The sequence below is a fragment of the Phoca vitulina genome, unplaced genomic scaffold, assembly GCF_004348235.1.
Source record: "Phoca vitulina isolate PV1807 unplaced genomic scaffold, GSC_HSeal_1.0 scaffold22, whole genome shotgun sequence".
In the NCBI taxonomy this organism is placed as follows: Eukaryota; Metazoa; Chordata; class Mammalia; order Carnivora; family Phocidae; genus Phoca; species Phoca vitulina.
Genome location: NW_022589725.1, coordinates 16,593,666 through 16,620,552, shown reverse-complemented (window position 1 = coordinate 16,620,552; position 26,887 = coordinate 16,593,666). Strand labels below are relative to the sequence as shown.

Sequence of the window (26,887 nt, the reverse complement as noted above, 5' to 3'; positions counted from 1 at the left end):
CCAAGCTGACCACAGCAAGCCCTGAAGATCTTCGGGCCACTGTGGGCTGAGCCGGCCATACCTTAGATGTTGCAATTGGAGCTGAAGGGACAAAGGCGAGGAAGAAGAGGGCTCTGGCGCCTTCTATGGGAGATAGGAGGCTCTACAGAGATGCTGTCACAGAGTTGAGGGGGGGGGGGGATGGGCCTGGGGCTGGGATCCCAACAGTTCCAAGGAATGAGTGATTTAATTAGGATCCTGGTTGCTCTATAAAAAGGCAGGGCTTCATCTCCCCCAACTCCTTAGTAATGAACCCCTAGGATTTACCTGGCCACATCATCTATTGGAATAAAGACATAAAGCTAGGTGACTAACTTCTGGCTAGAGTGATATAAGCAGAAATGAAATATGCAATTTAAGGAATTATCCTTAAAAGATGGGGGCATGACCTGCTTTGTTCCTTCCTCCATCTTGCTTTCTGGAACGCAGATATAATGGCTGGCATTCCAGCAGCCATCTTAGACCATGAGTGGAAGCAGTGCATTGAAGATGGCAGAACACAAAAAATTAAAAGGGTTCTAGTTTCGTGATGATTGTGCAGTTGCCACATCAGCCTTGGATGCCAACACTTACTTGAGGGAGAGGGAAATACACTTCTATTTTATTTAAATCCCTATTAATTCTAATTTTCTGCATTTTAGCCAAACATTTTCTTCATTAAAAAAAAAAATATGCTTGGGGCACCTGGGTGGCTCAGTCAGTTAAGCATCTGCCTTCTGCTCAGGTAATGATCCCAGGGTCTTGGGATTGAGTCCCACATTGGGCTCCCTGCTGGGCGGCGGGGAGCCTGCTTCTCCCTCTCCATCTGCCTCTCCCTCTCCCTCCCCCTGCTTGTGCTGTCTCTCTCTGACAAATTAATTAATTAATTAATAAAATCTTTTTTAAAATTATGCTTATTTATTCCAGAACAAAAGTAAAACACTTTTTACTAAGAGTAACGCCATTAAGTCATGAAATAAATTCATTTTTTTAGCCAGATTTAATTTCATATTCAAGATTTCCCATTTCAAGCATTGCCACTAAAAACATTGTGTGGCATCTCTGCTCATGCTCTTTCCTAATCCTGAAAGGTTCTATTATTTTAGGATCTGTTATTCTCAGGACAGATTTTGATCTGATATTTTTAATTGCAAAGAGATGGAATTTCAGGATACAAAAGCCTGAGAATTGCTAAAAGAATTTCTCTGCACCGACCTTTATTCCTTCTATTTTACAACTGACAAACAATACGGATATGAAAGTAGTTAAGCACACCACCTTCAGCCACCTGCCTCGATGCTGAAACATCAGTTGCCCAGAGTCAAGGGCGTGAGCCGGCACTGGTTTCAGGTGATGGAAGGTGGATGCTGAAGTTGCGTGCCTACCAGTTATGGCCCAAATTCTTGAGAGAATTTCTGAGCTCTCTCTCACTCCAGCGGCTGGAGCGAATGGAATGAGCTTTGTCCTTTCTATGATTTTCTTTTTCTTTTCTTTTTTTTTAGAACAGTTTTCGGTTCACATCACAATGAGGGGAAGATACACAGATTTCCCATATGCCCCCTATGCCCCCCCCCCACATGCATAGCTTCCCCCGGTCATCAACATCCCCCGCCAATTTATTGTAACTGATGAACCTACACTGACACATTATACTCACCTGAAGTCCACAGTTGATGTTAGGGTTCACTCAGTTTTGTACATTCTGTGGATTTGGGCAGTTGTATAAAAACATGCATGCATCTTTATGGTACCCTACAGAACAGTTTCACTGCCCTAAAAAATCCTCTGTGCTCCACCTATTCATACTTTCTTCCCCACTAACCTCTGGCAACAACGACCTTTTTATTGTCTTCCTAGTTTGGTCTTGTCCAGAATGTCATATAGTTGGAATCAGCTGCATAGACCTAGAGCTAAACCAACAAGTCTCATGTTGGGGTTGGAGGAAGAAGCAATGGATGAACCCATTGTGTTTTGGTCAAAAGAGGAAATGACCCAAGGTTAGGAGAGATGCAGGGGCTGCAAAGAAACCAGAGTGAGTGACAGAGCCCTAAGTTCTCTGGGGCTTGAGGATTTCAGGGCGAAATGCCCGGAGACAGTTGCTTTGGGCCACTGTGGCCTGGGGTCCTGGGTTCATCCTGATTCAGGGTTTCATGTCCTTGCTGATCTGTACATGTGGGTTTGTCCACACTGTACGGGGGCTGCCACACATAGGTAGGGGCTGAGTGGAGTCGAGTTTGAGGTGTGAGATGAGAAACGTATTGTCACTTGTACCCAGCATCGCTCGGAACAATTAACACTCCGCTCCATACTGCGTGTGACGGGCACATAGTAGGCCATCAATAACATGGGCTCCAATAAAAAAACAGTAACTAGCCGTGGTGGGGGTTTTGTTTTTCTGCCTCAGCGGGGGTTGGGGGATGCTGAAATCACATGGGGGGGGTAGTGGGGGTGTAGGACAGACAGTGAGGAATGGAGAGGGAACCAGGGATGCTCTTCCAGCCTGAGGAGTATCCTGGAGGTTGGGGGCCCTGTGTCCCCCATGACTAGGGCCTGCTTCTTAGGGGGTTCTTCTCAGAGAATCCTGCTACCAGGGGGATACTGAGAGGCTCCCACAGGGCTTGGAGAATCAATACTTGCATCTGGGTGCCCTGTAATGCTCCCTCACCCCAGGCTGGGCTTGTCTCCTTCCCTGTTGTCAGGAGGACCATGGGTAGAAAGTTCCCTTCCTCCTCTCTCGGACTCCCTAAAAAGGCCAGTGGCCACAAAGAAGAGGAGAATGGACATGGCTGGTAAGCAGGACCACCCCCCCATTTCACTGTGCCTGAGAGGACACTCCAGTGTGGCCCCAGATCCCACTTCTGCTTGCTCGAGTCCTGAAGGGCCTTCCTGGGGGCCCTTCCCCTGCCTAGGAGGCCTTTCCTGTCTTGGTATTATGCAAGGCCTGCAGCTGCCTCCCTGACCAGCCTCCAGGCTGAGGCTTTGGGAAAAGAGGAAGCAGCCTCCGAGGCTGGATCTCCTCTGTTGGGGTGGCAGAACCCTGGGAAGCCTCCGGCACCACAAGCACCACGAGCGCCTGGCCCTCCTTCCTGTTTTTCTTCCTGCGGTTCACCAGCCCTGCAGCCCCTTCCCCTTGCGGAGCAGGTACTCCCATTTCCAGAGCGTGAGAGGGGGGCTGGGAGAGGGGCTGGCTGAGATTTGCTGGGGGGCGTTGGCGGTAGGTGCCCAAGCCCTAGACACTAATCAAAGCTGCAGTCATTACCGGAACTCTTCCACACCCCCAAATCTTCCCCAACCCACACCCCGATCCCAGTCCTCACACCTTCCAGCCCTCCCTCACCCTCAGTGACACCCCAAACATTTCCGTCATCTTCATGCAGCCTCAACCCCGACCTTCATCCTCTCCCAACCCATCACTCTCCCCTCCGCATCCACCCAATTCCATCCCACATTGCGGCCGAGATTCACCTTCACGCTCACCCAGCTGCCACCCACCCCTCAACCCATCCTCACAGGAGCCCAGTCCCGCTCACTCCCTTCATCATCACTTCCTCCTGCCAGCAGGACCCCCAGCACCACCTAGGATAGCCTGGGGAGTGGGGGGCGCTTGGGCTCTAACCACTTACAGCCAGATTGAAAAAACGAGGTGTGAAATCTCTACTGCCCATTTCAAAGCCAGTCAACTTCATTTATGGGCTGTATGGCTTTTCAAGTGAAACGTCTGGCTTCTTTTGGGGGCTTTCCACTATTAGGAAGATAATATACTCTGGACTTGTCCGCCTGTACCCTGTTTTCTTATCTGTGGGGCAGAGCACTCCAGATGGCTGGGTCCCCTCATTTCCCTCCTTCTGCAGCTGGGTAGGGAAGTCGCGAGGGAAGTCGCGAGGGAAGCCCTGGTGCTAGGAAACAGAAACTGAACCCTGCATAGCTGTCTATAGTGAAACTACCTCTGTCCTTCCTTCCTCAGGCCAGACTGGTCTCTGGGATCAGAGGTCAGGGTCCAGCCAGCCCTCCCCAGTTATCATGGGACACTTGGTCTCACAGAGACTTTACCCGCCCACTTGTTCTCCACAGGCAGCAGAAACAGGCACCCACTGCGTGCCAGGCCACCCCGGCCCCACCCTGAAGCAACATATACCAATTCTGGGAGTGGGGGATTTAAACCCTATCTTCAGGGCACCCAAGACTTGGAGATACAAAGATGAGCCTCAGGAACTTTCTGAGGTCTGGGGAGCGATCCTCTCCCAGAAGGTCATTGCCTAAGGAAGGGGTTGTTTCCAGGCTGCGGGGCTCTGGTCCCCCAGGACACCCACCCCCTTTCCCAGGACTGGGAAATCACCCCTTTACCACCAGGGGGCGCAGGGCGCACACCAGTACACCAAGCTCAATCCACGTCCTAGGATCACCTACCCCGTAGCCCGGAGGTTTTTAAATAGGGACAAGTGTCTTCCTTTCTGGGGTCTGTCTTGCCCCTTCTTTCTTCCAGGAAAGTTCTCTAGGATGAGGGTGGTCTTTGGGGTAGAGCAGGTTGAGTCAATGAGCTGGACTCTGGTGGGACTGACCTCTTGGGTCAGTGTAAGTGACCTCTCGGGTTAAGTGTAAGTGACATCTACATGACGTGATTTGGGATGGTTCTAGAAAGGGTCCTCTCACATGTTTCAATAATCTTTGCTCCATTCTGGGGTCAGTAGGTCTAAAATCCCACCATTCCTTCTGTAGTTTCAGCATTGTCCTTTTCATGGCCCCAAATGGGAACAGCAGGGGCACTGGGGCCAACCTGCCACTATCTTCCCGATGTCCCTGCCATAGCAGAGCTGACCTTGTTGCCCACCTGCCCCAAACATGCCCAGGGCTGCCTTTCAGCCCAACATCCGGGCCATAGCTCCAGCCTGGGCCAGCATGAGCCTCTCCTGTGGCCAAGGACCAGGTGTAGAGGCTGTGGGTCCATCCTCCTGGGAGAGGAGCAGGCCTAGAGCAGCCCAAAGAACTGGGGATGAGCCACTGGGCCTCAGCAAATGACCAGAGCTGTCTGCTGGGTCCCCTGAGAAACAGTGCTCTTCCTGGCCTTCCCCCGCCTTTGCCTTTGCCCCGTTCCCTGCAAGGACGTTCCTTCTCCCTTCACACTTGGCAAAGTACTGTCATCCTGACGGACCATTCAGATCCCATGCAGGTCCTGGGTGCCTGCTCAGCCCCTCCCCAGGTGTGCCCCCTGGTAGCCCCCAGAATCAGTTGGGCCCCATCCCGTGGCTGGTGGGCTGTGGGCTGGGAGATGTCATGAGTTTCCTGTCCCCACTCCCAGCCTCCTCGTGCCCGCCCCCTCACTCTGCCAAGTCAGCGTTTAGGACAAGGGAGGATTGCAAAGTTGGCAACATGGGTGTTTGTTTGTTTGTTGTTTTTTCAAATATATGTATTTTTTTTTTTTTTTTGAGAGAGAGAGGGAGAGAGCGCACATGAGTGGTGGGGAGGGGCAGAGGGAGAGGGAGAAGCAGACTCCCTGCTGAGCAGGGAGCCCAAGGAGGGGCTCGATCTCAGGACCCTGGGATCATGACCTGAGCCGAAGGCAGACACTTCACCGACTGAGCCACCCAGGCACCCCGGCAACATGGATTTTTGTATGCATGTTGTAAAATATACTTAACATAAAACTTGCTGTTTTAACCATTTTTTAAGTGTTCAGTTCAGCGGCATTAAATACATTCACAATATTGTGTAACCATCACCACTGTCGATTTCCAGGAATTTTTCCATCATCCAAAAAAGAGACTCTGCACTCATTAAACATGAACTCTCCACTCGCTCCTCCATGCCTCCTCCTTGCCCCTGTAACCTCTACTCTACTTTCTGTGTCTTTGAACTTGCATACTCCAGGTACCTCATATAATCAATCACTCAATATTTGCCCTTTTGTATGTGGCTGGTTTCACTTAGAATAATGTTTTCAGAGTTCGCCCATTTTGTCACACGTGTCAGAATTTCGTTCCTTCTTATGGCTGAATAATATTCTATTGTATGGATAAACCACCTCTCTTTAATCCATTCATCTGTTGATGGGCACTTGGGTTGTTTCCACTTTTTGGCTATTGTGAATAACGCTGCTATGAACACGAGTGTCCAAGTATCTGTTTGAGGCCCTGTTTTAAAATCTTTTGGGTCGATACCTAGGAAGTGGAACTGCTGGATGCCACGGTAATCTATGTCTGACTTTTTTTTTTTTTTTAAAGATTTTATTTATTTATTTGTCAGAGAGAGAGAGAGAGAGAGCACAAGCAGGGGGAGCGGCAGGCAGAGGGAGAAGCAGGCTCCCCGCTGAGCAAGGAGCCTGACATGGGACTTGATCCCAGGACCCCGGGATCATGACCTGAGCCGAAGGCAGATGCTTCACCGACTCTGCCACCCGGGTGTCCCTATGTCTGAATTTTGAGGAACCCCCAAGCTATTTTCCACAGGGGCTGTGCCATTTTACATCCCCAGTAGCGGTGCACAGGGCTTCCCATTTCTCCACGTCCTCATCAACATTTATTATTTTCTGGTTTTGTTTGTTAATAGTCATTCTGATGGGTTTGAAGTGGTAGCTGGTTGTGGTTTTAATTTGCATTTCCCTAATGATTCATGATGTTGAGCATCTTTTTATGGGCTTATTGGCCACTTGTACATCATCTTCGGAGAAGTGTGTATTGAAGTCCTTACCCCACTTTTTGAATTTGGGTTGTTTGGGGTTTTTTGTTTATGTTCTTGTTGCGTTGTAGGAGTTCTTTATGTGTTCTAGATATCAATCTCTTATCAGATAGATGATTTGCAAATATTTTCTCCCAGTCTGTGGGTTGTCTTTTCACTCTCTTGATAGTGTCCTTCGGTGTGTACCAAAGTTTAAAATTTTGATCAAGTCCAATTTGTCTATTTCTTTTTCTTTTGTTGCTGTGCTTTTGGTGGTCATACTTGAGAAGTCATTGCCTGATCCTGGGTCGTGGAGATTTTCACCCATGTTTTCTTCTACCAGTTTTATAATTTTAGTTATATGTGTTTCTGGCATTTCTCCCCCTCAGATTCATATCTGTGGCACCCCTTAGAGCCTCATCTCCAGCAGGGCCCCTCGATGGCAGAGAGTCCACCTTCTTGTACATGGTATACAGTAGGCATTTAACTCATGTTTGTGGGATATGTGTTGTGCGGGGCTTGTGTCCCCTGCCCAGACTTGCCCTGCCACCAACTCCAGACCCCCAAGGACCGCACCTCTCTCTTGCTCACTACTGCAAGGCCTGGGGGGCTCTGTATTGCTTCAGGGCACATGTCTTCAGTCCCAGCTCCTGGGAAACAGGGGTCACAAGCTGCCAAGGACAAGGCAAGCACAGAGATGGCTGTGGGGTGGCTCCAGGGACGCCACAGGGGAAGTTTCAGCTAGAAGCCACCTTTAAGCTGCACCTTGAAGACTGAATAAGGTTTCAGCAGGCAAAGATCATTTGTGGTGGGGGCAGAGCTGGTCAGCTGGAGAGCCCATGGGTAGATGGGACTGGCCACAGGCTGCATGTGTGGGAGCAGAGAATGGGGGCAGAACTGGGAGTAAGAATGAAGACCTTTCAGGGATGTAAGTAGCTCTTAAAGGCAGCACTTTGGTCAGGGTTCAGTCAAGCCCCACTATGGCCTACAGCTGGTAAGGCTGGTGGTAAGGAGACAAGTTTTAAGCCATCATCCTTGCTGGGTGTCTTGGAGTGAGTCACTGGGCCTCTCTGGGCTCTAGTTCTTGTTGGGTTGGGTGGTGGGGAAGGGGTGGGGAAGTGGGAGGAAAGGGAGAAACAGATGTTCATCTGCTGTCGAGGAGTGTCATTGAGGGGCTGGGAAAGCAGAACTTGGGGTGAGGCTGAGAGACACACAGAAGGCTTTCTGGGGCATGACACCAAGGGAAGGTATTCCTGGGTGCAGTCCCCGCTGGGAACGTGGGCTCCCGGCTCCCTGCTGCAGGCTGCACTAGGAGTCCTTGGCAGCCCGGCCGTCTCACTGGGTGGGCCAGCAGAGCATGTGGGGACCCAGGGCTGGACTCTCAGCAGACTCTGAGGCTGAGGTACCCTGAGGTGCCCTGGGAGGCCCTTGTGTACCCAACCAGCGCACAAGGCGTACATCACCTTCTTAGGCACCAGGACCAACATAAAGCCTGCTATGGACTTCCTGTTCTGGCTTCTCCAGCTGGTCTCAGCCATCTCAACAGGTAAGCTACACCGGCCTCACCCATCTCGCAGGGCCTGGCCTCGGGGAGTCCAGCCCTCCATTGGCCCCGGGCAGACTGGACTGGGCCTGGTCACAGGTTTGTCCACTGAGGTCAAAGGAGGGCTCGGGGAGGCAGTGGCTGGGAGGGGCCCCCCGAGGGGCTGCTCCAGGGGTGCCTTGCTGGGGGCAGGGCAGGGTTTGGGGGCTCATCTGGGGGCAGATCTGAGGGCTCTGCCATGATACCAGGTCTTCATCACTCTCCTCTCTGTCTCGCCTCACCCTTAGGCCTGTCCTCATGGAGCGTCTCCAGTCCCCAGGATGTGAAGGGCGTGAAGGGGTCCTGCCTCATCATCCCCTGTGTCTTCAGCTTCCCAGCTGACGTGGAAGTGACTCACGGCATCACAGCCATCTGGTACTACGACTACTCAGGCAAGCGGCTGGTGGTAAGCCACACGGAGAACCCGGAGCTGGTGGACGCACACTTTCGTGGCCGTGCGCAGTTCTTGGGGCACACAGAGCACAAGATGTGCAGCCTGCTGCTGAAGGAACTGCAGCCTGAGGATTCGGGCTCCTACAACTTCCGTTTTGAGATTAGTGAAGGCAATCGCTGGTCAGATGTCAAAGGCACTCTGGTCACAGTGACAGGTGAGAGGCAGGGTGAGCTGGCTACTGCCTGGAAGGGTTTCCCAAGCTGCTCCTGGCCCCATTGGCTCACAGCCCCGGTCCTCAGCCCAACCCAGCCCCGGCCTAGCCTCAGCCCTGCATCTCCTTTGCATTCATCCTAAGTGGGGCTGGGGGTAGAAAGCAGTCTCTCCTTCTTCTTGAAGGACGCTGCCCAGGTCTCACCCCTCAGCTGGGCTTTCTAGGGCAGGAGGCCTCATGTGTGGTGAAGGGGAGTCCTGAGCCTCTGGTCGTTGTCTTCAGAGACGCCCAAGACTCCCACCATTGCCTCGCTGGCGGACCTTCGCGAGGGCATGGAGGCCTCCTTCAACTGCTCCACTCCCTACGCGTGCCCAGAAGAGCACATCAGCCTGCAGTGGCAAGGCCAGGACCCGAAGCGCTCGGTCACCTCCAGCTTCCAGAATCTCAGGCCCACAGGCATCAGCCACCTGGGGACCCTCCATATGGCCCTGTCCTGGCAGGACCACGGCCGGACCCTGCACTGCGAACTCTCAGTGGCCAAGCAAAAGACTCGGAGCGAGATTCTCCTCCAAGTGCAGTGTGAGTGTGCTGGGGGCCGCGCCCTTGGGACTGAGCACACATCTGTGGCTCCCCAACGGAAGCCAATCTCTTCTGCAGCCCGTAGAAACAGAGCCCTCGCCCCTGAGGCAGAGCCAGGCGCACTTGGACCTCCAGGGTCAGGCAGGGGGAGCGACACTGCAAAGCCCTAAAAGCCACATTTAATGGCTCACTTCTACCTCTCGTCCCTGAGGCCAGGTTGGGCAGAGAAGGGGAGGCACAAAGAGCCAGAGAACTGGGGACCAGGGAGTGAGGCCCCTGGGACTTAGCCCAGCTCTGGAGGCTGCCGTGTATGGGAGGAAGAGGGTTCACCCCTTTCCTGCCTAAGGCTGCTCATGGTGATCATGACAAAGAGGAGGTGGAAGGAAGCCTGAGTTTCTACTTGATTATGCAACTTCACATCACAGTAAAACATGGCAGCCTGTTCTAGGGCAACTGCTGTTCACAGGCATCAGGCCACCTGGATCCACCCCTCGCTTGTTGGGCAAGTTACTTGCCCATCATGTCTTCCTCTGCTAAGGAGACTCGTAGGTCTCGAGGAACTATTATGGAAATTGAAGGAGTGCTTGGCACATACTGAGCACTCTAAAATATTAGCTTCTCTTATTTTCATATTTACCTAGATTAAGCACTTGAAAATATTAGCTTTTATGAGCCTATTTACATAGCCAGAGGCTTTGGAACAAGATTTCTAGAAATGCAGGTGTTCTGTATGCACCTTCCTTACAAATGGGCTAACCATTCTCAGAGCTCATTTGACTCTGCCTTTGGTCCCCTCCATGAAGTGTTTGGTTCCTTGCCAACAGCTACCACAAGCCACCTAAGCAGGCAGGATGGTGCTCATGATTCCCAAATAGAGCAGAGGGCGATGGCCAGTGTCACGAGGCAGAAAGCCATAGAAGTCGGCATTAGGCTGGACGCTAGGCCGAGCACTGCATTATCAGGCCCTCAGTGGAGAAGGAAGGCATCAGGACCTCCTCGAGAGGTGGGGGGCAGTGCCTGTCCTGACCGGGGAAGTGACGGGCCTGATGATTACCTGGGTGGACTTCCTTTTTTTTTTTTTTTAAAGATTTTATTTATTTATTTGACAGAGAGAGACACAGTGAGAGAGGGAACACAAGCAGGGGGAGTGGGAGAGGGAGAAGCAGGCTTCCCGCTGAGCAGGGAGCCCGATGCGGGGCTCGATCCCAGGACCCTGGGATCATGACCTGAGCCGAAGGCAGACGCTTAACCGACTGAGCCACCCAGCTGCCCCCTGGGTGGACTTCCTTAAGGCAGAGTGTTGAAAGAGGAGAGAAGTGCACCACTACCCTCCCTGGGCCCCTCCCTTGATGTCCCCCATCATGCCTTGCAGATGCCCCCCGGGGAGTGGAGATCCTTTTTAGCCCCTCAGGGCGGAACATCCTTCCAGGTGATCTGGTCGTACTCACCTGCCAGGTGAACAGCAGCTACCCCGAGGTCAGTTCTGTGCACTGGGTCAAGGACGGGACACAGCTCCAAGTCCAGGGTCGTATGCTGAGGTTGTCCCAGGCAACCTGGGGCGATGCTGGTGTCTACACCTGCCAAGCTGAGAATGGCGTGGGCTCTTCGGTCTCGCCCCCCATCAGCCTCCACATCTTCAGTGAGTCCTCGGGGAGCCTGGGTCTTGACCGGAGGGTGGGGAGGGGTCCAGGCCACTGTTGCTGAAGGGAGCCAGACCAAGGCACCTTCTGGGACGTGGGTGTGGAGTCCTAGCCCTGCCTCAAATAGAAGACAAACCTCCCTGGCCAGGGTGGGCTGTCACAAGAAGCCCAGTAAACAGGACAAAGAGATGCAGCGCCTGTCCAGAAGGGGCCTGATACAGAGCGTGAGGGATTTAGGCTGATTGGCTATAACCCCAGTGCACTGGAAGTCGGCTGGTTATCCCCCAGCGGCCCTCTGCTGCCCCCACAGCGGCTGAGGTCCAGGTGAGCCCAACAGGTCCCATCGTAGAGAACCAGACGGTGACACTGACCTGCAACACGCCCAAAGAAGCGCCCAGTGAGCTGACCTACAATTGGTACAAGAACCACGTCTTGCTGGAGGATGCCCACAGCCGCACCCTGCAGCTGCACTCGGCCACCAGGGCCGATACCGGCTTCTACGTCTGCGAGTTGCGGAATGCCTACGGCAGCGAGCGCTCCGGCCCCGTCAGCGTGGTGGTCAGCCGTAAGTGGCCAGGGCAGGGGGCGCTGGATGCTGCCGGAGCCTGGTCAGAAGGTGGGGCCCCACAGGAGGGTTCGGGGCCTGGGCCTGATGGGCTCTGAGCTCACATCCCAGCTCTGCAACTCTGGGCAAGCTTTGACCTCCCTGGGCCTATTTTAAGATTTTTTTTTTTTTTTTAAGATTTTATTTATTTATTTGACAGAGAGATAGAGAGCACAAGTAGGCAGAGCGGCAGGCAGAGGGAGAGAGAGAAGCAGGCTCCCCGCCGAGCAGGGAGCCCGATGCGGGACTCGATCCCAGGACCCTGGGATCATGACCTGAGCCAAAGGCAGCCACTTAACCGACTGAGCCACCCAGGCGCCCCTCAATTTCCTCCTATTTTAGACTACTTTTCATTTTGAACAAGTTAAGCTTATAAAAAGTTGCAAGAAGAATACAAAGAATTACCATATACCTTTAACCTAGATTCCTCATTTGTTAACAGTTTGGTACATTTGCTCTCTGTCTTTATTTATTATTATTTTTTAGAGAGAGAAAGAGAGAGCATGTGTGCGTGGGGGGGGGGGCAGAAGGAGACAGGGAGAGAGAGAATGTTAAGTACGCCCAGCGTGTGAACCTGACAAGGGGCTTGGTCTCACCACCCTGAGATCATGACTTGAGCTGAAATCAAGAGTAGGATGCTTAACCGACTGAGCCACCCAATAGATTTCATTTTTTAAGAATAGTTTTAAATTTACAAAAATATTGAGCAGATAGTACAGAGTTCCCATGTATGCTTTCCTTGCACAGTTTCCCCTATATTAACATCTTGGATTAGTGTTGTGTGTTTGTTACAATTACTGAACCAACATTGATACATTATTAACTAAAGTCTCTAGTTTACATTAAGGTTCACTCTTTGTGTTGTGTATGTATAGGTTTTGAAAACTACATAATATCATGTATTCATCATTACAGTATCATACAGAATAGTTTCACTGCCCCCAAAATCCCCTGTCCTACACTTAGTTATCTGTTGAGTGCCTGGCAACCACAGGCAAAAAAATTTTGCCTTTTCCAGAATGTCAAATAGTTGGAATCATATAGAAGTTAGTCTCTCTCTCTCTCTCTCTTTTTTTTAAGATTTTATTTATTCATTTGAGTGAAAGAGAGAGCAGGGAGGGGCAGAGGGAGAGAGAGAGAGAGAATCTGAAGCAGACTCCCCACTGAGCACGGAGCAGACGCCGGGCTCAATCCCACAACAGTGAGATCATGACCTGAACCAAAACCAGGATCCAAGCCACGATCCTGCATTGCATTCATTTGTCACGTCTTTTTATTCTCCTTTAATCTGAGACAGTTCCTCCGTCTTTCCTTGTGTGTGTGTGTGTTTTTTTTTAAGATTTTATTTATTCATTTGAGAGGGAGAGAGAGCACAAGCAGAGGAAGTGGCAGAGGGAGAGGGAGAAGCAGGCTCCCCGCTGAGCAGGGAGCCCAACACGGGGCTCGATCCCAGGACCCTGGGATCATGACCTGAGCCAAAGGCAGATGCTTAAAGGACTGAGCCACCCAGGCACCACTTTCCTTGTCTTTTTTGACATTGAAACGTGAAGAGTACAGGCCAGTTGTTGTGCGGGTGTCCCTCCGTTTGCGTTTGTCTGATTTGCGTAGACTGAGCCTGTGCCCCCGGACAGCAACAGCGCGGGTGTGATGCTGTGTCCGTCTTGCTGCGTCCCATCAGGAGGCACATGATGTCAGTCTGTCCCATTGCTGGTAGTTTTTCACCCTGATCGCTTGGATGAGGTGCTGTCCACTGCCAGGTGTCTCACCAGTTTTCCCATCTTCAAAGTGGGGCCCCTGACCCCCACTCACAGAGTTGCCACAGCTATTGACTGAGAAGACAAAGTGATTTGCCCCACTCAGGGATAAGGGTATTCAACCGGCCCTCGGGAGCTCTGGGCTTGCTCCCTTCACGGGCGGGGCATTGTGGAACAAAGGAGGTGCAGGATCATAGCCTATAAAGGGGGATCCGGGATTGCCCTGGTCTGAGGGTGACTGGCACCTCTTCATCTCCATACAGACCCGCCCCTTGTCCCGGAGCTAACTGCCTTCCTGGAGACACAGGAGGGGCTGGTGGGCATCCTCCACTGCTCGGTGATCAGCGAGCCTCTGGCCACCCTGGTGCTGTCACACAATGGCCTCATCCTGGCCTCCACCCCCGGGGAGGGGGACCACAGCTCACGCTTCAGTGTCTTCTCCACCCCCAACTCCCTGAACCTGGAGATCCGAGACCTGGGGCCAGCTGACAGTGGGGAATACACATGCTCAGCCACCAACACCCTTGGGAATTCATCGTCGACCTTGGACTTCCATGCCAAAGGTAAGACTGGCACGAGGGGCTGGTGAAGGGACCCTGAGGAGGACGCCTGCTCTGGCCTTCCTCCCAGGAGTCCAGAGGACTTGGCTGAGGGGATGAACAAACTGGTTGGTAAAAAAACATCACATCAAAGATCTGGACTATACAGTCATCCCGACCTGGGAGGTTCCTGAAGTCAAGGCAAAAGGGAAACATGGCAGGTTGCATTATTCGTTTCATGCACATTCGGACTCTGAACTTGAAGGGTCCTTCATATCCATTTGTTTTTTATTTACCAAACGTTTGGGGCAGGCTCTGCGCTAGGAGTCAGATGCAGGAGGAAGAATAGAAAAGCACGGTCATCCATACCTCGGCGCCTGTGCTGCCATTTCCTCCTTCTGAGGCCGTGGCCTGCAGAGCTAATCAATCGAGCCGGGTTTTCGATGGAAGCTTGAGCTCTGGCTCACAATCCTTCTCGACCATGCTGCAGCCAGCTACTACCAATAGATCAGAACTGGCATTCAAGGACAAACCCTCCTGATTATCAAGGGGTTCATGGAGCTGATGCCATGGAGTCCAGACCTACCTACAGTCATGTGGGGAGAGGAGAACCCTGGAGGTCTTCCTGCAGCCGGTGGCATGGAGCTGCCGGTGTGCAGGGGACCTGAGCCTCCCCTACTCCCTCTTCTGCCAGTGGTCCACCTCCTCATCAGCCCCGCAGCAGAGGTGGTAGAAGGGCAAGGGGTAACACTGAGCTGCAAGACCGGTCTGAGCCCATCGCCTGACATCCGCTTCTCCTGGTACCGGAACGGAGCCCTGCTTCTCGAGGGTTCCAGCAGCAGCCTTCAGCTCTCGGCGGCCTCCAGCACCGACGCTGGCTCTTACTACTGTCAGGCCAAGGATGGCCACAGTGCCAGTGGCCCCTCCTCACCTGCCATCCTCACTGTGCTCTGTGAGTAGTCGTCCCACCAGCCCCTGCCCGCCGTGGGGAGGGTCAGGCCACTGGAGCCCACCAGCCACCTCCACCTCCCTCGGGCCCTCCTGCCACTGCCCTGCCCGGGGGTCTAGGTCAGGAAGGCACCAGAGAGCAGTCTGCCCAGGGCTGAAATGTGGGGAACAAGCCGGGGACTTTCCCTGCCTCCCCACATCCCACCCCCAACCCCAGCCCGTTTAGGGCCCTCTGCTTCTAGCCTCAAATGCACCATGGGCGCCATGTCCAAGCTCTGTCTTGAGCAGGGCCCTAGGACACCATACTCCCGTATATGTGTACACACCCGTTGGCTGTGCCCTCGCAGGCTCCCATAGCCACGAAGGCAGAACCTCTCAGCACAGGGACTGTGTCCTGTCAAGGGTGGATGCTCCATATTAGCCTGAGGGGCTAACCCTCAGTGTGCCCGAAGCACGCGATGTTACACTAGCCCATCCGATGCCCTTGTCCAAGCTAGAAAATGGCATTCCTTCCTTGGGGAGGACTCAGTATAGCACTAGAGCACAGCTGAGCACGAGGGGCACGGGCTGAATTCCTCCTACGTTGGTTTGGTTGTCCTTGTGCAGTGCACAGCCTACACAGCTGTTTACGGCAACCCTGGGCACATGCCTTTGTTTGGTGTGTTGTGGGAACCTAGCCAGCTTTGAGTGGACCGGGAGAAACCTGGTGGAGGCCATGGGATGAACGCCTATGCTCTCCCTCCCTACAGATGCCCCACGCCTGCCCACGTTCACTGCCCAGCTGGAGCCCGATGCTGCCGGAGATGGGGTTAGACGTCAAGGGCTCCTCTTGTGCCGTGTGGACAGCAACCCCCCAGCCCAGCTGCGGCTGCTCCACGGGGACCATGTTGTGGCCTCTTCCCTGCCACTGGGCTGTGGGGGCTGTTCCCGGCGCCTAAGGGTCACCAGAGCCACCAACCTGCTGCGTGTGGAGATTGGTGAGCCGGTGCTGGAGGATGAGGGTGTGTACCTGTGTGAGGCCAGCAACGCCCTGGGCAACGCCTCCGCCTCTGCAACCTTCGATGCCCAGGGTGAGTCAGCGGGGGGAGCGGGCGGCTCAGGGTCAGGGGCTGGTACGCGGGACCCCGCAGCACCCCCCACACCCCCGCTCCAAGGCGGGTCTATCGGGCGAAACCACCTCCGTTGGGCAGTGGGAGTCGCTTTTCTCCCCTGCCCCGTGGGCACCCCGGGGCATTGCCTTCCTGCCTGCTCCATCCAGGCTGGGAGGCTGGGCCCCCACCCCAGGGGGGAGGCGGTCAAGGTGAGGCCTGTCTCAGGTGGCCTGTGCTGTCTGCTCGCCAGCCACCGTCCTGGTCATCACCCCGTCGCACACGCTGCAGGAAGGCAACGGGGCCAACCTGACTTGCAGTGTGAGCCGGGGAGCCTGCGGCCCTGCCAACTTCTCCTGGTTCCGGAATGGGGCGCTGTGGGCCCAGGGCCCCCTGGAGACCGTGACGCTGCTGCCCGTGGCCAGATCGGATGCTGCCCTCTATGCCTGCCGCATCCTCGCCGAGGCCGGGGCCCAGCTCTCCGCCCCGGTGGTCCTGAGTGTGCTCTGTGGGTGATGGGCCAGGGCAGGGTTGGGTACTGGGAGGGTGAGGGGGTGCTCAGTGAGGGGGGGAAGGCCGTGGGGGGCGCAGAGCATGGCTTGGGCATGGGCAAGGGCAGGCCTGGACTGTGTGTGTGGAGGGGGAGGGGCGTAGAGTGCGGCTGTAGCACTGGGGTGAGCTGGACTGGGGGCAGGGGGCGGTGGCCTGAGCTCCGTCCTGTCTGCAGATCCCCCAGACCCTCCAAAGCTGTCAGCCCTCCTGGACGTGGGCCAGGGCCACGTGGCTGTGTTCATCTGCACTGTGGACAGTCGGCCCGTGGCCCGGCTGGCCCTGTTCCACGGGGAGCGCCTCCTGGCCACCAGCCTGGGGCCCCTGCTCCCATTCCATGGCCGCCTCCAGGTCAAAGCCACAGCCAACTCCCTGCAGCTAGAGGTCCGAGACTTGAGCCTTGGGGACTCTGGAAGCTACCGCTGTGAGGCCACCAACGACCTCGGATCCACCAATACCTCCCTCTTCTTTCAGGTCCGAGGTGAGTGTCAGTTCTCTATGTGGGTAGGCCCACATGCCCTGGGGGCTGCTCTAGCCAGGCTTTGGGCTGGGTCATGTGGATTTTGGGTAGAGATGTGAGTCTTTTTCAGCCGTGGTTAGGGGAGTTTCTAGCCAGCCAGCAAGCCTCCCTTGGCCTCCAGCTAGATATTTTCCCCTGTAATCGCTGTGGCAACCACTAGAAGGCCGTGGCTATCGCCCGGCGTGGCTGGCTTGCTTGGAGCACTTGCAGAAACTTCTTTTATAGTAATACAATTTTGTTATACAACAAGAATTTTTTTAAAAGATTTTATTGATTTATTTGACAGAGAGAGACACAGCGAGAGAGGGAATACGAGCAGGGGGAGTGGGAGAGGGAGAAGCAGGCTCCCTCCTGAGCAGGGAGCCCGATGCGGGGCTCGATCCCAGGACCTTGGGATCATGACCGAGCTGAAGGCAGATGCTTAAGAACTGAGCCACCCAGGCGCCCCCCCACTTTTTTAAAAGATTTTTTTTTTTTAAGATTTTATTTTATTTATTTATTCATGAGAGACAGAGAGAGAGAGAGAGGCAGAGGGAGAAGCAGGCTCCCCGCTGAGCAGGGAGCCCGATGCGGGACTCGATCCCAGGACCCTGGGATCATGACCTGAGCCGAAGGCAGACGTTTAACCATCTGAGCCACCCAGGCGCCCAAAAGATTTTTTTATTTACTGGACAGAGAGATAGAGAGAGAGCACAAGTAGGCAGAGCAGCAGGCAGAGGGAGAGGGAGAAGCAGGCTCCCCGCTGAGCAGGGAGCCCGATGATGCGGGGCTCGATCCCAGGACCCTGGGATCCTGACCTGAGCCGAAGGCAGACGCTCAATGACTGAGCCACCCAGGCACACACAGCCCCAGTTCTTGGGCTCTCATGACTCGGAGCCTGGGTGCGGAGCTGAGCTGGGGAGGACTCAAGACCACACGGTGACTAGCTTCCCCTCCAAGCCTTGGGTCATCCACGCTGGGTCCAGCTCACTATCAGGACAATGGCCCTTAGCATGACCTAAACCCTTCCCATTTCAGTGCTTTATGGGGTCAAACCAGCATCTGTCAGGAGCTAGCTTGTGCAGGCGCTGTCCCTGACACGGGGTTAGAGGTCACATAAGCTGGGCCTTCTGGTAGGTGAGATATGACTGACAGAGCGAAACTGTAGCTCGAGTTGGTGGGTGGTAAAGGCCAGGACAGACCCAGTGCAGGGGAGTTGGGAGCAGGACAGGAGGAGGCGTGGAGCTGAAGCGGGGCCCTTGGTGGTGGTCTGGTAGGGGGGCTGTGGCTCCAGGACATAGGACTGGGGCCCTGGTGTGGACACACACACAGCCCCAGGCTGGGGGGGAGGGTGTGGGGGAGGGCCCTCACCTGCTCTCGGTTTCTCCCTGCAGGAGCCTGGGTCCAGGTGTCACCATCACCCGAGCTCCAGGAGGGCCAGACCGTGGTCTTGAGCTGCCAGGTGCCCACAGGGGTCCTGGAGGGGACCTCATACCTCTGGTATCAGGATGGCCAGCCCCTCCCGGAGTCGAACTCGGCCACGCTCCGCTTCGCAGCCATTACTCTGAGCCAAGCTGGGGCCTACCATTGCCAGGCCCAGGCTCCAGGCTCAGCCACCATGAGCCTGGCCGCCCCTGTCAGCCTCCACGTGTCCTGTAAGTTTTCATCCTGTCCATGTTTCTTGGGGGGTGAAGGAAACAAGGGCACAGCGGGAGGAGGGGCTGGGGGAGCCCAGGCCCTGGGCACCGCCTCCATGAGAGAGCACTAGATGAGGGACCAGGGGCCCTGACCACTCCCCGCTCCTGTAGATGCCCCTCGCCAGGCCACGCTCACCACCCTGATGGACACAGGCCCTGGGCGACTGGGCCTCCTCCTGTGCCGTGTGAACAGTGACCCTCCAGCCCACCTACGACTGCTCCACGGGGACCACCTCGTGGCCTCCACCCTACAAGGTGCAGGGGAGCTGGCAAGCAGCTCTCCCCGGCTGCAGGTGGCTGTGGCCCCCAGCAGGCTACGCCTGGAGATCCACGGTGCAGTGCTGGAGGATGAGGGCGTCTACACCTGCCAGGCCAACAACACCTTGGGCCAGGCCTCAGCCTCTGCCACCTTCGATGCCCAGGGTCAGTGTGAGGGTGTGAGTGTGTGCATGGGTGGCTCCTTTAAGAGAAGAGAGGAGACTGGAGAGGGTTCTGGAAGCCTGAGGCACAGGAAGGCGGGCTGAACATAAGGACAGTCTCCGTTCCCAGCCTCCTTTAGGGCAATCGACTCCAGACTTGGCTCTTATGGAAGAGCCTTTTTTAGAAACAGATGTTTGCCTGGACGTCCAGTGGATAAAGCTAATCAGAAATAGAGGGGGGTGTTCAAGGAGAAAACACCACAGGTCAGGGAGGCTTGCGTTCTCCCATGTGCCCACTAGGGTCAGGGAGGGCTCAGGGCACCCGGGGGCCCTGCAGAACCCTGCTTGGGACCACCTAAGAGATGGTGAGCTGTTTCCCAAGCTTGACCTCGAGCCCCCAGTAAGGGTGGGCCACCTGTGCCTCCCAGAGGCTGAGGGGCTTCCCTCCCTCATGGAGACAAGTGGCTTGCTTTACACAGCTTCACAGTCTCACTGGTGTCCCCGTGCCCTCCTCCCTCCCCAGCTGTGAGCGTGCAGGTGTGGCCCAGGGCCGTCGTGCGGGAGGGGCAGTTGGTGAACTTGACCTGCCTCGTGTGGACCGCCAACCTGACCCAGCTCACCTACACGTGGTACCGGGATGGGCAGCAACGCCCAGGTGCCCACTCCATCCTTCTGCCCAACGTCACAGTCACAGATGCTGCCTCCTACCGCTGTGGGGTGCTGACTCCGGGCCAGGCACCCCACCTCTCCAGACCTGTCACTCTGGATGTCCTCTGTGAGTTTGGTTGGATGCAGGGTGGGGCAAAAAGGAATGACGGCAGCCCACAGGGATCAAGGGCATGGCCAGAGCCCCAGAGATGTCCAACCCAGGAACTCAGTCCCCATCCATTCGATGAAGCCCGGGACAAGGAGGGCTGAGTCAGGGGTCAGAGGGGATAGGTTCTTCCTGGGCAGAGGAGCATGGCCCCAGATTGGGCAATGGGGGGCCCGTGGGATGGAGAGCCAGGGCCCTCCTGGTTTGAAGGCCACCTGCCAACTGGCCTCCTTGTTGCGGCCTCTGAACCGTTTCCTTTGGTGTCCCTGTAGACGCACCCCGCAGCCTGCGCCTGACCTACCTCCTAGAGAGCCGCGGCGGACGGCTGGCCCAGGTATTGTGCACCGTGGACAGCCGCCCGCCCGCCCAGCTGGCCCTCAGCCGCGCTGGCCGCCTCCTGGCCTCCTCGACCACAGCCTCTGTCCCCAACGCCCTGCGCCTGGAGTTGTGGGAGCCCGGGCCCAGCGACGAGGGTCTCTACAGCTGCTCCGCCCACAGTCCTCTGGGCCAGGCCAATGCCTCCGTGGAGCTGCGGCTAGAGGGTGAGGCCGGGCCCGGGCCAAGCCCAGCAGGGGAGGAGGGAGCGGCTGTGGTATCTGGCTGGGCCTCGCTGACCCTGGTCTCCCTGGGACAGGTGTGCAGGTGACCCTGGCTCCATCCGCCGCTGTGGCCGAGGGGACCCCCGTCACAGTGACCTGTGAAGACCCTGCTGCCCGCCCACCCGCGCTCTATGCCTGGTACCACAATGCCCATTGGCTGCAGGAGGGGCCAGCCGCCGCCCTCTCGTTCCCGGCGGCCACACGGGCTCACGCGGGTGCCTACTCCTGCCAGGTCCAGGACACCCAGGGCACCCGCAGCTCCCGGCCCACCGCCCTGCAAGTCCACTGTGAGCCGGGGTCCTTGGCTGGGGGTGCCGAGGCTGAGAGCGGGCGGAGGGCACTTCTGGGCCTTCGTGGGGGTGGACGCAGGACTGTAGCGGACCTCAGAATGGGCAGTTGGGAAAAGAAGGACACAGGTGATGAGAAAAGAGACCCTAGAGTCCTGTGAACCCTGCCTGGGGGAAGCTGCCCACGAGGTGTCACTTCGAGGAAGTGACCTTTTGTCCAGAGGCTTCAGCCTCCCCAATGCCAGGCAGGTAGGCCGTGGATGGTCCAGGGGTTCCCAACAAGGCCTCCAACTATGTGCTGTCATGCCCCCAGATGCCCCTCGGGATGTTGTCCTGTCATCCTTTCGGGACTCCAGAGTCAGCTCCACGGCCGTGGTGCAGTGTACTGTGGACAGCGAGCCACCCGCTGAGCTGGCCCTGTCCCGCGATGGCAAGGTGCTGGCCACCAGCCCTGGGGTCCACGGCTTGGCATCCGGGACAGGCCACGTCCAGGTGGCCCGCAATGCCCTGCGGCTGCAGGTGCAAGACGTACCCTCAGGTGACAAGGACACCTACGTGTGCACGGCCCACAACTTCCTGGGCTCAGTCAGCACCACAGGGCAGCTGCAGGGAGAAGGTGAGTGGGCGAAGGGGGCGGAGAGGGGGCTCGGGCACGGCGGCGCTCCCCCAACAGGGCCTGGCTGACCGGAATGGGTAGCTAGAGCCCTGCCCCATCTGACGGCAGCGGCACAGCTCTCCCTGGAGGCAGGTGCCCAGTCTGAGGGGAAGAAACGGCCTCACCCTTGGAGCGGTCCCTGCAGGCGTGGAGCTGTAGCAGGGCGCCTTGGGTGCAGGGGAGACGGTACCCCGTCCTCACAGAACCCAGGCTGGAGAGGAGGCACAGACCTGCCCTGGGGAAGCCTGGGGTGGGAAGAGAGACACAACCCTACCTTTAGGGGGCTCAGTGTGAGGGATGAGGTGGAGCCCCACCTTTGGGGAGTCCCATCTGAGAGCAAGATACAGCCCCATCCATCAGAAAGCCCGGTTTGTTAAGAGAGACACACAACCCTGTCCCGGAGGTCCCCAGTGCAAGAGATCTCAGTCTTACGGGAGAGACACAATCTCACCTTTGGGGGGCCCAAATCAGAACAGACCTTCCCATAATGCACCGAGGCCTCTCAGATGCCCAGATGCCACCCAGAGGCTCCCTGACCGCCTCCTGGTCCTCGGCCTGCAGGCGTGCGTGTGGTGGCCGAGCCGGGGCTGGACGTGGCTGAGGGTGCACCGCTGAACCTGAGCTGTCGCCTCGCTGGTGGTCCCGGGCCCATGGGCAACTCCACCTTCGCTTGGTTCTGGAATGGCCAGCGACTACCCGTGGAGCCTGGGCCCACCCTTGTCTTTGCCCACGTGGCCCGCGCCCAAGCCGGGGCGTACCACTGCCAGGCTGAGCTCCCCAGTGGGGCCACAACTTCTGCTCCAGTCATGCTCCGTGTGCTGTGTGAGTAGGACACCCCCCCCCGCCCCCCCGGCCTCAGTCTGCCCGAATCTCCCCTGCCCACCTCAGGTCCTCCTCTTCTGTCTGCAAAGAGCAAAGACTTCACAGGGGTGGAGACCTGGGTTGGAGAACTCCCGCTGACTGCTTGTGGGACCTTGCACACCCCTGCCTGGCTTTCCTCACGTGTAAAATATCAGCCCCCTTGCCCCGTGAGGAGTATGGAGAGCAAGTGCACCCGGAGTGCTGGGTCCCTGCTCCATCCCTCATCCAGGCCCCTCGCAGCATCAGCCAGCTGTGGCTGCAGTAACAAGCTACTCCAAAATATGGAGCTTCAAACAACAGCCGTCGTGTTTGCTCACAATTCTGGGGGTCAGCAACTCGGGCCGGGCGGAGCTGGGCAGGTCTTCGGTGGTCTCACCGCGTGTGGCTGCTGTCGTCCAGTTGCTGAGCTGAAGCGAGACGGTGGAGGATGGCTGCATCCTCGTGGCTGGCAGCTGGGGCTGGCCTGGGCTTCCCACATGGTTGTGTTTGTACGAGGGCAGAAGCAGTGAGGCCCCCTTGAGGCCTAGCCCTGAAGTCACATAATGTCACTTCTGCTTTCCAGTGGTCAGAGCAAGTCACAGATCAAGGAGTGGAGGAATAGGCTCTTATCTGTTAGTGCAGCGAGCTGCAGGGTCATCCTGCGTGGGGCCTGGGAGGGGAGGAATTGGCGCTGGTTTTCTGCAATCATCATGCCCCTCTGTGTTCCCACAGACCCTCCCAAGATGCCCACCATGACGGTCTTCGTGGAGCCTGAGGGTGGCATCCAGGGCATCCTGGACTGCCGAGTGGACAGCGAGCCCCTAGCCAGTCTGAGCCTCCACCTCGGCAGTAGGCTGGTGGCCTCTAGCCAGCCCCACGGGGCTCCTGCAGAACCACACATCCGTGTCACGGCCACCGCCAATGCCCTGAGGGTGGACATGGAGGAGCTGAGGACCAGTGACCAGGGCGAATACGTGTGCTTTGCCTCCAATGCCCTGGGCTCTGCGTCTGCTTCTACCTACTTCGGAACCAGAGGTGGGGGGGGTCCATCTCCCAGGCCCCTCTGTAGAGAGGCCTAGCTCTCCCGTCCAAAGGCTTCCTTCTGAGGTCTTCCCTGAATCCTTTCTGCTGTAGTCAGTTTATCTGACTAGTCTAGACTGGTTGCTTGAAGCGCCGTTGTGTGGGAAAGCTTCTGAGATAAAGTGAGGGCTAGAATAGTTTTCATCTTGGAGGGGGGAGCATCGGAGGCCTGGATCCATAGCCGCCCCCTGAGCCTCACCCTTGTATTCCAGCCTTGCACCGCCTGAGTCTGTTCCAGAAGCTACTCTGGGTCCTGGGGCTGCTGGTGGGCCTCCTCTTCCTGTTGTTGGGCCTGGGGGCCTGGTATGCCTGGAGGTGGGTTCAGAGCTGGGGGGTGGATGGGGTTACCTTGCCCTCCCCCCTTCCCCTCAACATTCCCTCATGTCTCTCTTACCAGATGCACAGGCTCCATACTTCCTAGCCTGACCCTCTTCCTCCCACTGCTCCAAATTTGGGAATTGCTTCTAGAATCACCTTTACATCCATCTTGCTGTAGTTTTCTTTCTTTATCTGGACCCCATCTGTGTAAAGAAAGGGCTGGGAGGGAAGGAAGAAAGATAAGGTCCCCCACTCCCCACAAGGCTCCCACCGCTCTGTTCAGCGAGCAGTCTGGGGCTAAGGACTTGGGGTCGGGGGAGGGAATGGGGGTCGGCAGGGGGAGGGGAGAGACCCTCTGAGTCCAATCTTGTTGTTGCAGGAGGCATTTTTATAAGCTGAGCATGGGTGAGAATTTGGTGGAGATGACTTCCCAGAAGGAGACCGTGCAGGTATCCATCTGCCATGCGGGCCCAGGCAGACACGATGCCCGGCTAACCCACCGTGCGGGGCTGGCGCCTAGAGACCGCTCTCATATATAGGATGGCCCCTGGGACTAGGGGGAGACTGGGGAGAGAATACAGAGAACCAGGGACCCCTGGAAAGACAGGGAAGCCACACTCTAAATGGAGCACCCAACAGCCACGTGTTTGCTCGCCAGGGACTTCGGGCACACAGTAGGCCAGTGTGACTGCTGGCTTCTCTGTGGGAGCTGCTGGTGGGCTGACTGGGGCAGACGTTCTGAACGTAGCAGTTTCACTTTAACTTCCAAGACACATCTTGGAACACAGAACCCCACCTGTGTTTTGGGTTCTCTCTTCCCCACTCCGGAGTGTGCCCATCATCTGGGCGGGGTTGAAAGTCTGTTTTCCCTTCCCTGTGATGTGTCCCCTTCTGCAGATCATCCAGTGGGTGGGCCAGGGCTCGCAGCCTCATTGCCATCCAGGCACAGGCTCACCAGTCCCCTTGGGACCCCCACCCAAGGATTGGGGTCTAGGGAATGCCCTTCAGAGTTTGAGGTCAGGGAATGACAGCTCCCAGAGTCCTCCTTGTAACCAGAATTTTCTCTGCGGGAAGCTCATTGATCCTGATGCAGCCACAGGTGGGACCTCGTCCCGTGCTCTGCCCCTGGGCTGACCTGTCACACTGTCTACCCTCAGGAGGAGGAGGTCACCGGAAACTGTGATGACTTGGGCCTCATGAACAAGGCAGCGTTGAATCCCGACTGCCTCTGTGGAAACAACTCTACAACATCTGATTTTCAATGACCTGGTTCCAAACCTCTTGCCAAGAAAAATGGGCGTTGAGAGTGGAGGTGAACCCTAATTTACCCAGGAGGGTGATGACCCTGGGGCACTCTGAGGAGAAACGAGTCATGGTCATGTTGTCTACTTGTCTTTTCCTTTTCTCTGGATCTGATCTCTCCCTTTATCTTCCAATGGACTGCCCCTCACATCTTTTTCCTCCAAGCCCACCCTGGACTTTTTGGATGGGTTAGAAAAGAAGAGGAGCTTCCTATATCCTCACAGGCTGGCAAGAGCACTCTGTAGTAACTGGAATAGAAGTTAGGCTGCTCTAACAAGAGACCAAATACAGTAACTTCAACATGAGGGAATTTTATTTTTCTCTCCCATACTAATCTGGGTATGCTATGGTAGTTTAAGGTATCAGAATACTGGATCCTTCTATCTTATTTTTCTCCAACCCTGAAATGTTACCTTTGATTGTGAGGTTCATGGTGGCCCCACTGTGTTCACATTCCCTCCAGCAAGAAGAGGAAGTTGAAGGCACACCCATTCCCATTGTGGACACAACCCAGAAGTTGCGGGTCATTTCCACTCACTCCCCATTGGCTAGAGTTGAGTCACGTGGCCACCTCAAGCTGCAAGGGGTTCTGAGAAATATAGTTTTTATTCTATTTCCAAAGAATTCCCAACCATGGACTCATCCCTGAGACTTCTGACATTGGTGGGAATGCTGCCAGCCAGCCACATTTTTAGTGCCCATCTCCTGAAGGCCAGGACGTGTCCCTGGTCATTCTGTTCATGGGCTTCCCAGAGGAGGGAGTCCCTCTCACACATTAAGACCGAGGAAATCAAGATGTTCTGGCGCTCCCTAGGGAGAGGGTATGCCAGGCAATGGGGTTGCCTGAACAGGCATTTTATCAGGCCCCTGGAAGAAGAGGGGCCCCCATTCCTGTCCCCAGGGAGCGTGGAGAGCATCCTTATTTCTGCTCCAGGTACAGCCCTCTCCGTGATCAAGTGGGCTCACTCGGTCTTGTGTGCCAGGGGCTGTTAAGTGGAATGAGGTTCACAAAGAAGGAATGACTTGCTCCCACAACGTCAGTGCCTGAGAGGAGGCAGCTCTTGGGCGGGCTAGTGCCTCCCCTCACAGCCTGGTGGCAGATGGAAGGAGGTGCAAAGAGCCCGCATGGAATTTGGGTTGAGAAACCTGGAGGGTAGTGGGGAGTTGTCAGAGGGGCTAACAGGTTGGGAAGAAATTGGAGGCTGAGTAAGCTCCATGTAACACGGCCGGGAGCTTCCTGGCCCCAGGTCCCATTCCTTGTAGTTCCTGATTGCCAGACTCTTCCTGGGAGCCTGTCTGGCATGTCCACCCAATAAACATCCATCCTATGACGTAACTGGAGTGAGTCTCTTTCTTGCAACCCAAACGGCTGCACTGGAACACAGAAGATCTAACTGTGAATGCAGCTCATTCTGGGAGACTGCCTGCTGGAGGTGGTCAGCAAGTGCAAATTACATGACATTTGCCACAAACTACCTATGCTCAAGAGATGTGTGCTCCTTCCTGCTCCGTTGAGGCTCTAGGTGCTGCTCACCTCCTCTGGTCACATCACCAGCACCTTGCTTGGCACGTAGTACGCGAGCACTTAGTAAGCACTGGTTTGTCTACATTGTTGTCCAGGGGGGTGGGGCGGGGGTGGAAAGTGTGCACCCAAATGGGTGTCCCCAAATGGGACAGAGACAGAGCAAGCCAAATGCAGCCAGATGTTCTTAAGCTGTCCAGGGAAGAGAGGGTGTGGGGAGGATTGCTTCTGTGCATCTCCGAGGGGACATAGGTCCACCTGGGATTGGAAGGTTCTCAGGGGGGCTAGTTGTGTCCCC

At 55.9% G+C, this 26,887-nt stretch overlaps 1 protein-coding gene across 1 annotated transcript; it reads left to right on the top strand.

The window, feature by feature from the left end:
* Positions 1-2,989: 2,989 nt before the first annotated feature.
* On the top strand, positions 2,990-26,386 carry SIGLEC1 (sialic acid binding Ig like lectin 1). The gene is made up of 22 exons (XM_032419996.1): positions 2,990-3,159; positions 8,141-8,215; positions 8,500-8,859; positions 9,139-9,435; positions 10,808-11,074; positions 11,386-11,640; positions 13,697-13,996; positions 14,667-14,924; positions 15,670-15,990; positions 16,262-16,516; positions 16,736-17,038; positions 18,451-18,711; positions 18,865-19,176; positions 19,696-19,947; positions 20,259-20,528; positions 20,621-20,872; positions 21,186-21,488; positions 22,089-22,349; positions 23,100-23,402; positions 23,660-23,762; positions 24,145-24,214; positions 24,923-26,386. The coding sequence occupies exons 2-22, from the start codon at positions 8,167-8,169 to the stop codon at positions 25,028-25,030; spliced, it is 5,160 nt and encodes a 1,719-aa protein (XP_032275887.1). The 5' UTR covers positions 2,990-3,159; positions 8,141-8,166; the 3' UTR covers positions 25,031-26,386.
* The last annotated feature ends 501 nt before the right edge of the window (positions 26,387-26,887 follow it).

Coding starts and splice junctions, on each gene's coding strand:
- SIGLEC1 (XM_032419996.1), top strand. CDS start 8,167: ATGGACTTCCTGTTCTGGCTTCTCCAGCTGGTCTCAGCCATCTCAACA. Junction 20,529..20,620: donor CGTGGAGCTGCGGCTAGAGG/GTGAGGCCGGGC, acceptor TCCCTGGGACAG/GTGTGCAGGTGACCCTGGCT. Junction 20,873..21,185: donor CACCGCCCTGCAAGTCCACT/GTGAGCCGGGGT, acceptor TCATGCCCCCAG/ATGCCCCTCGGGATGTTGTC.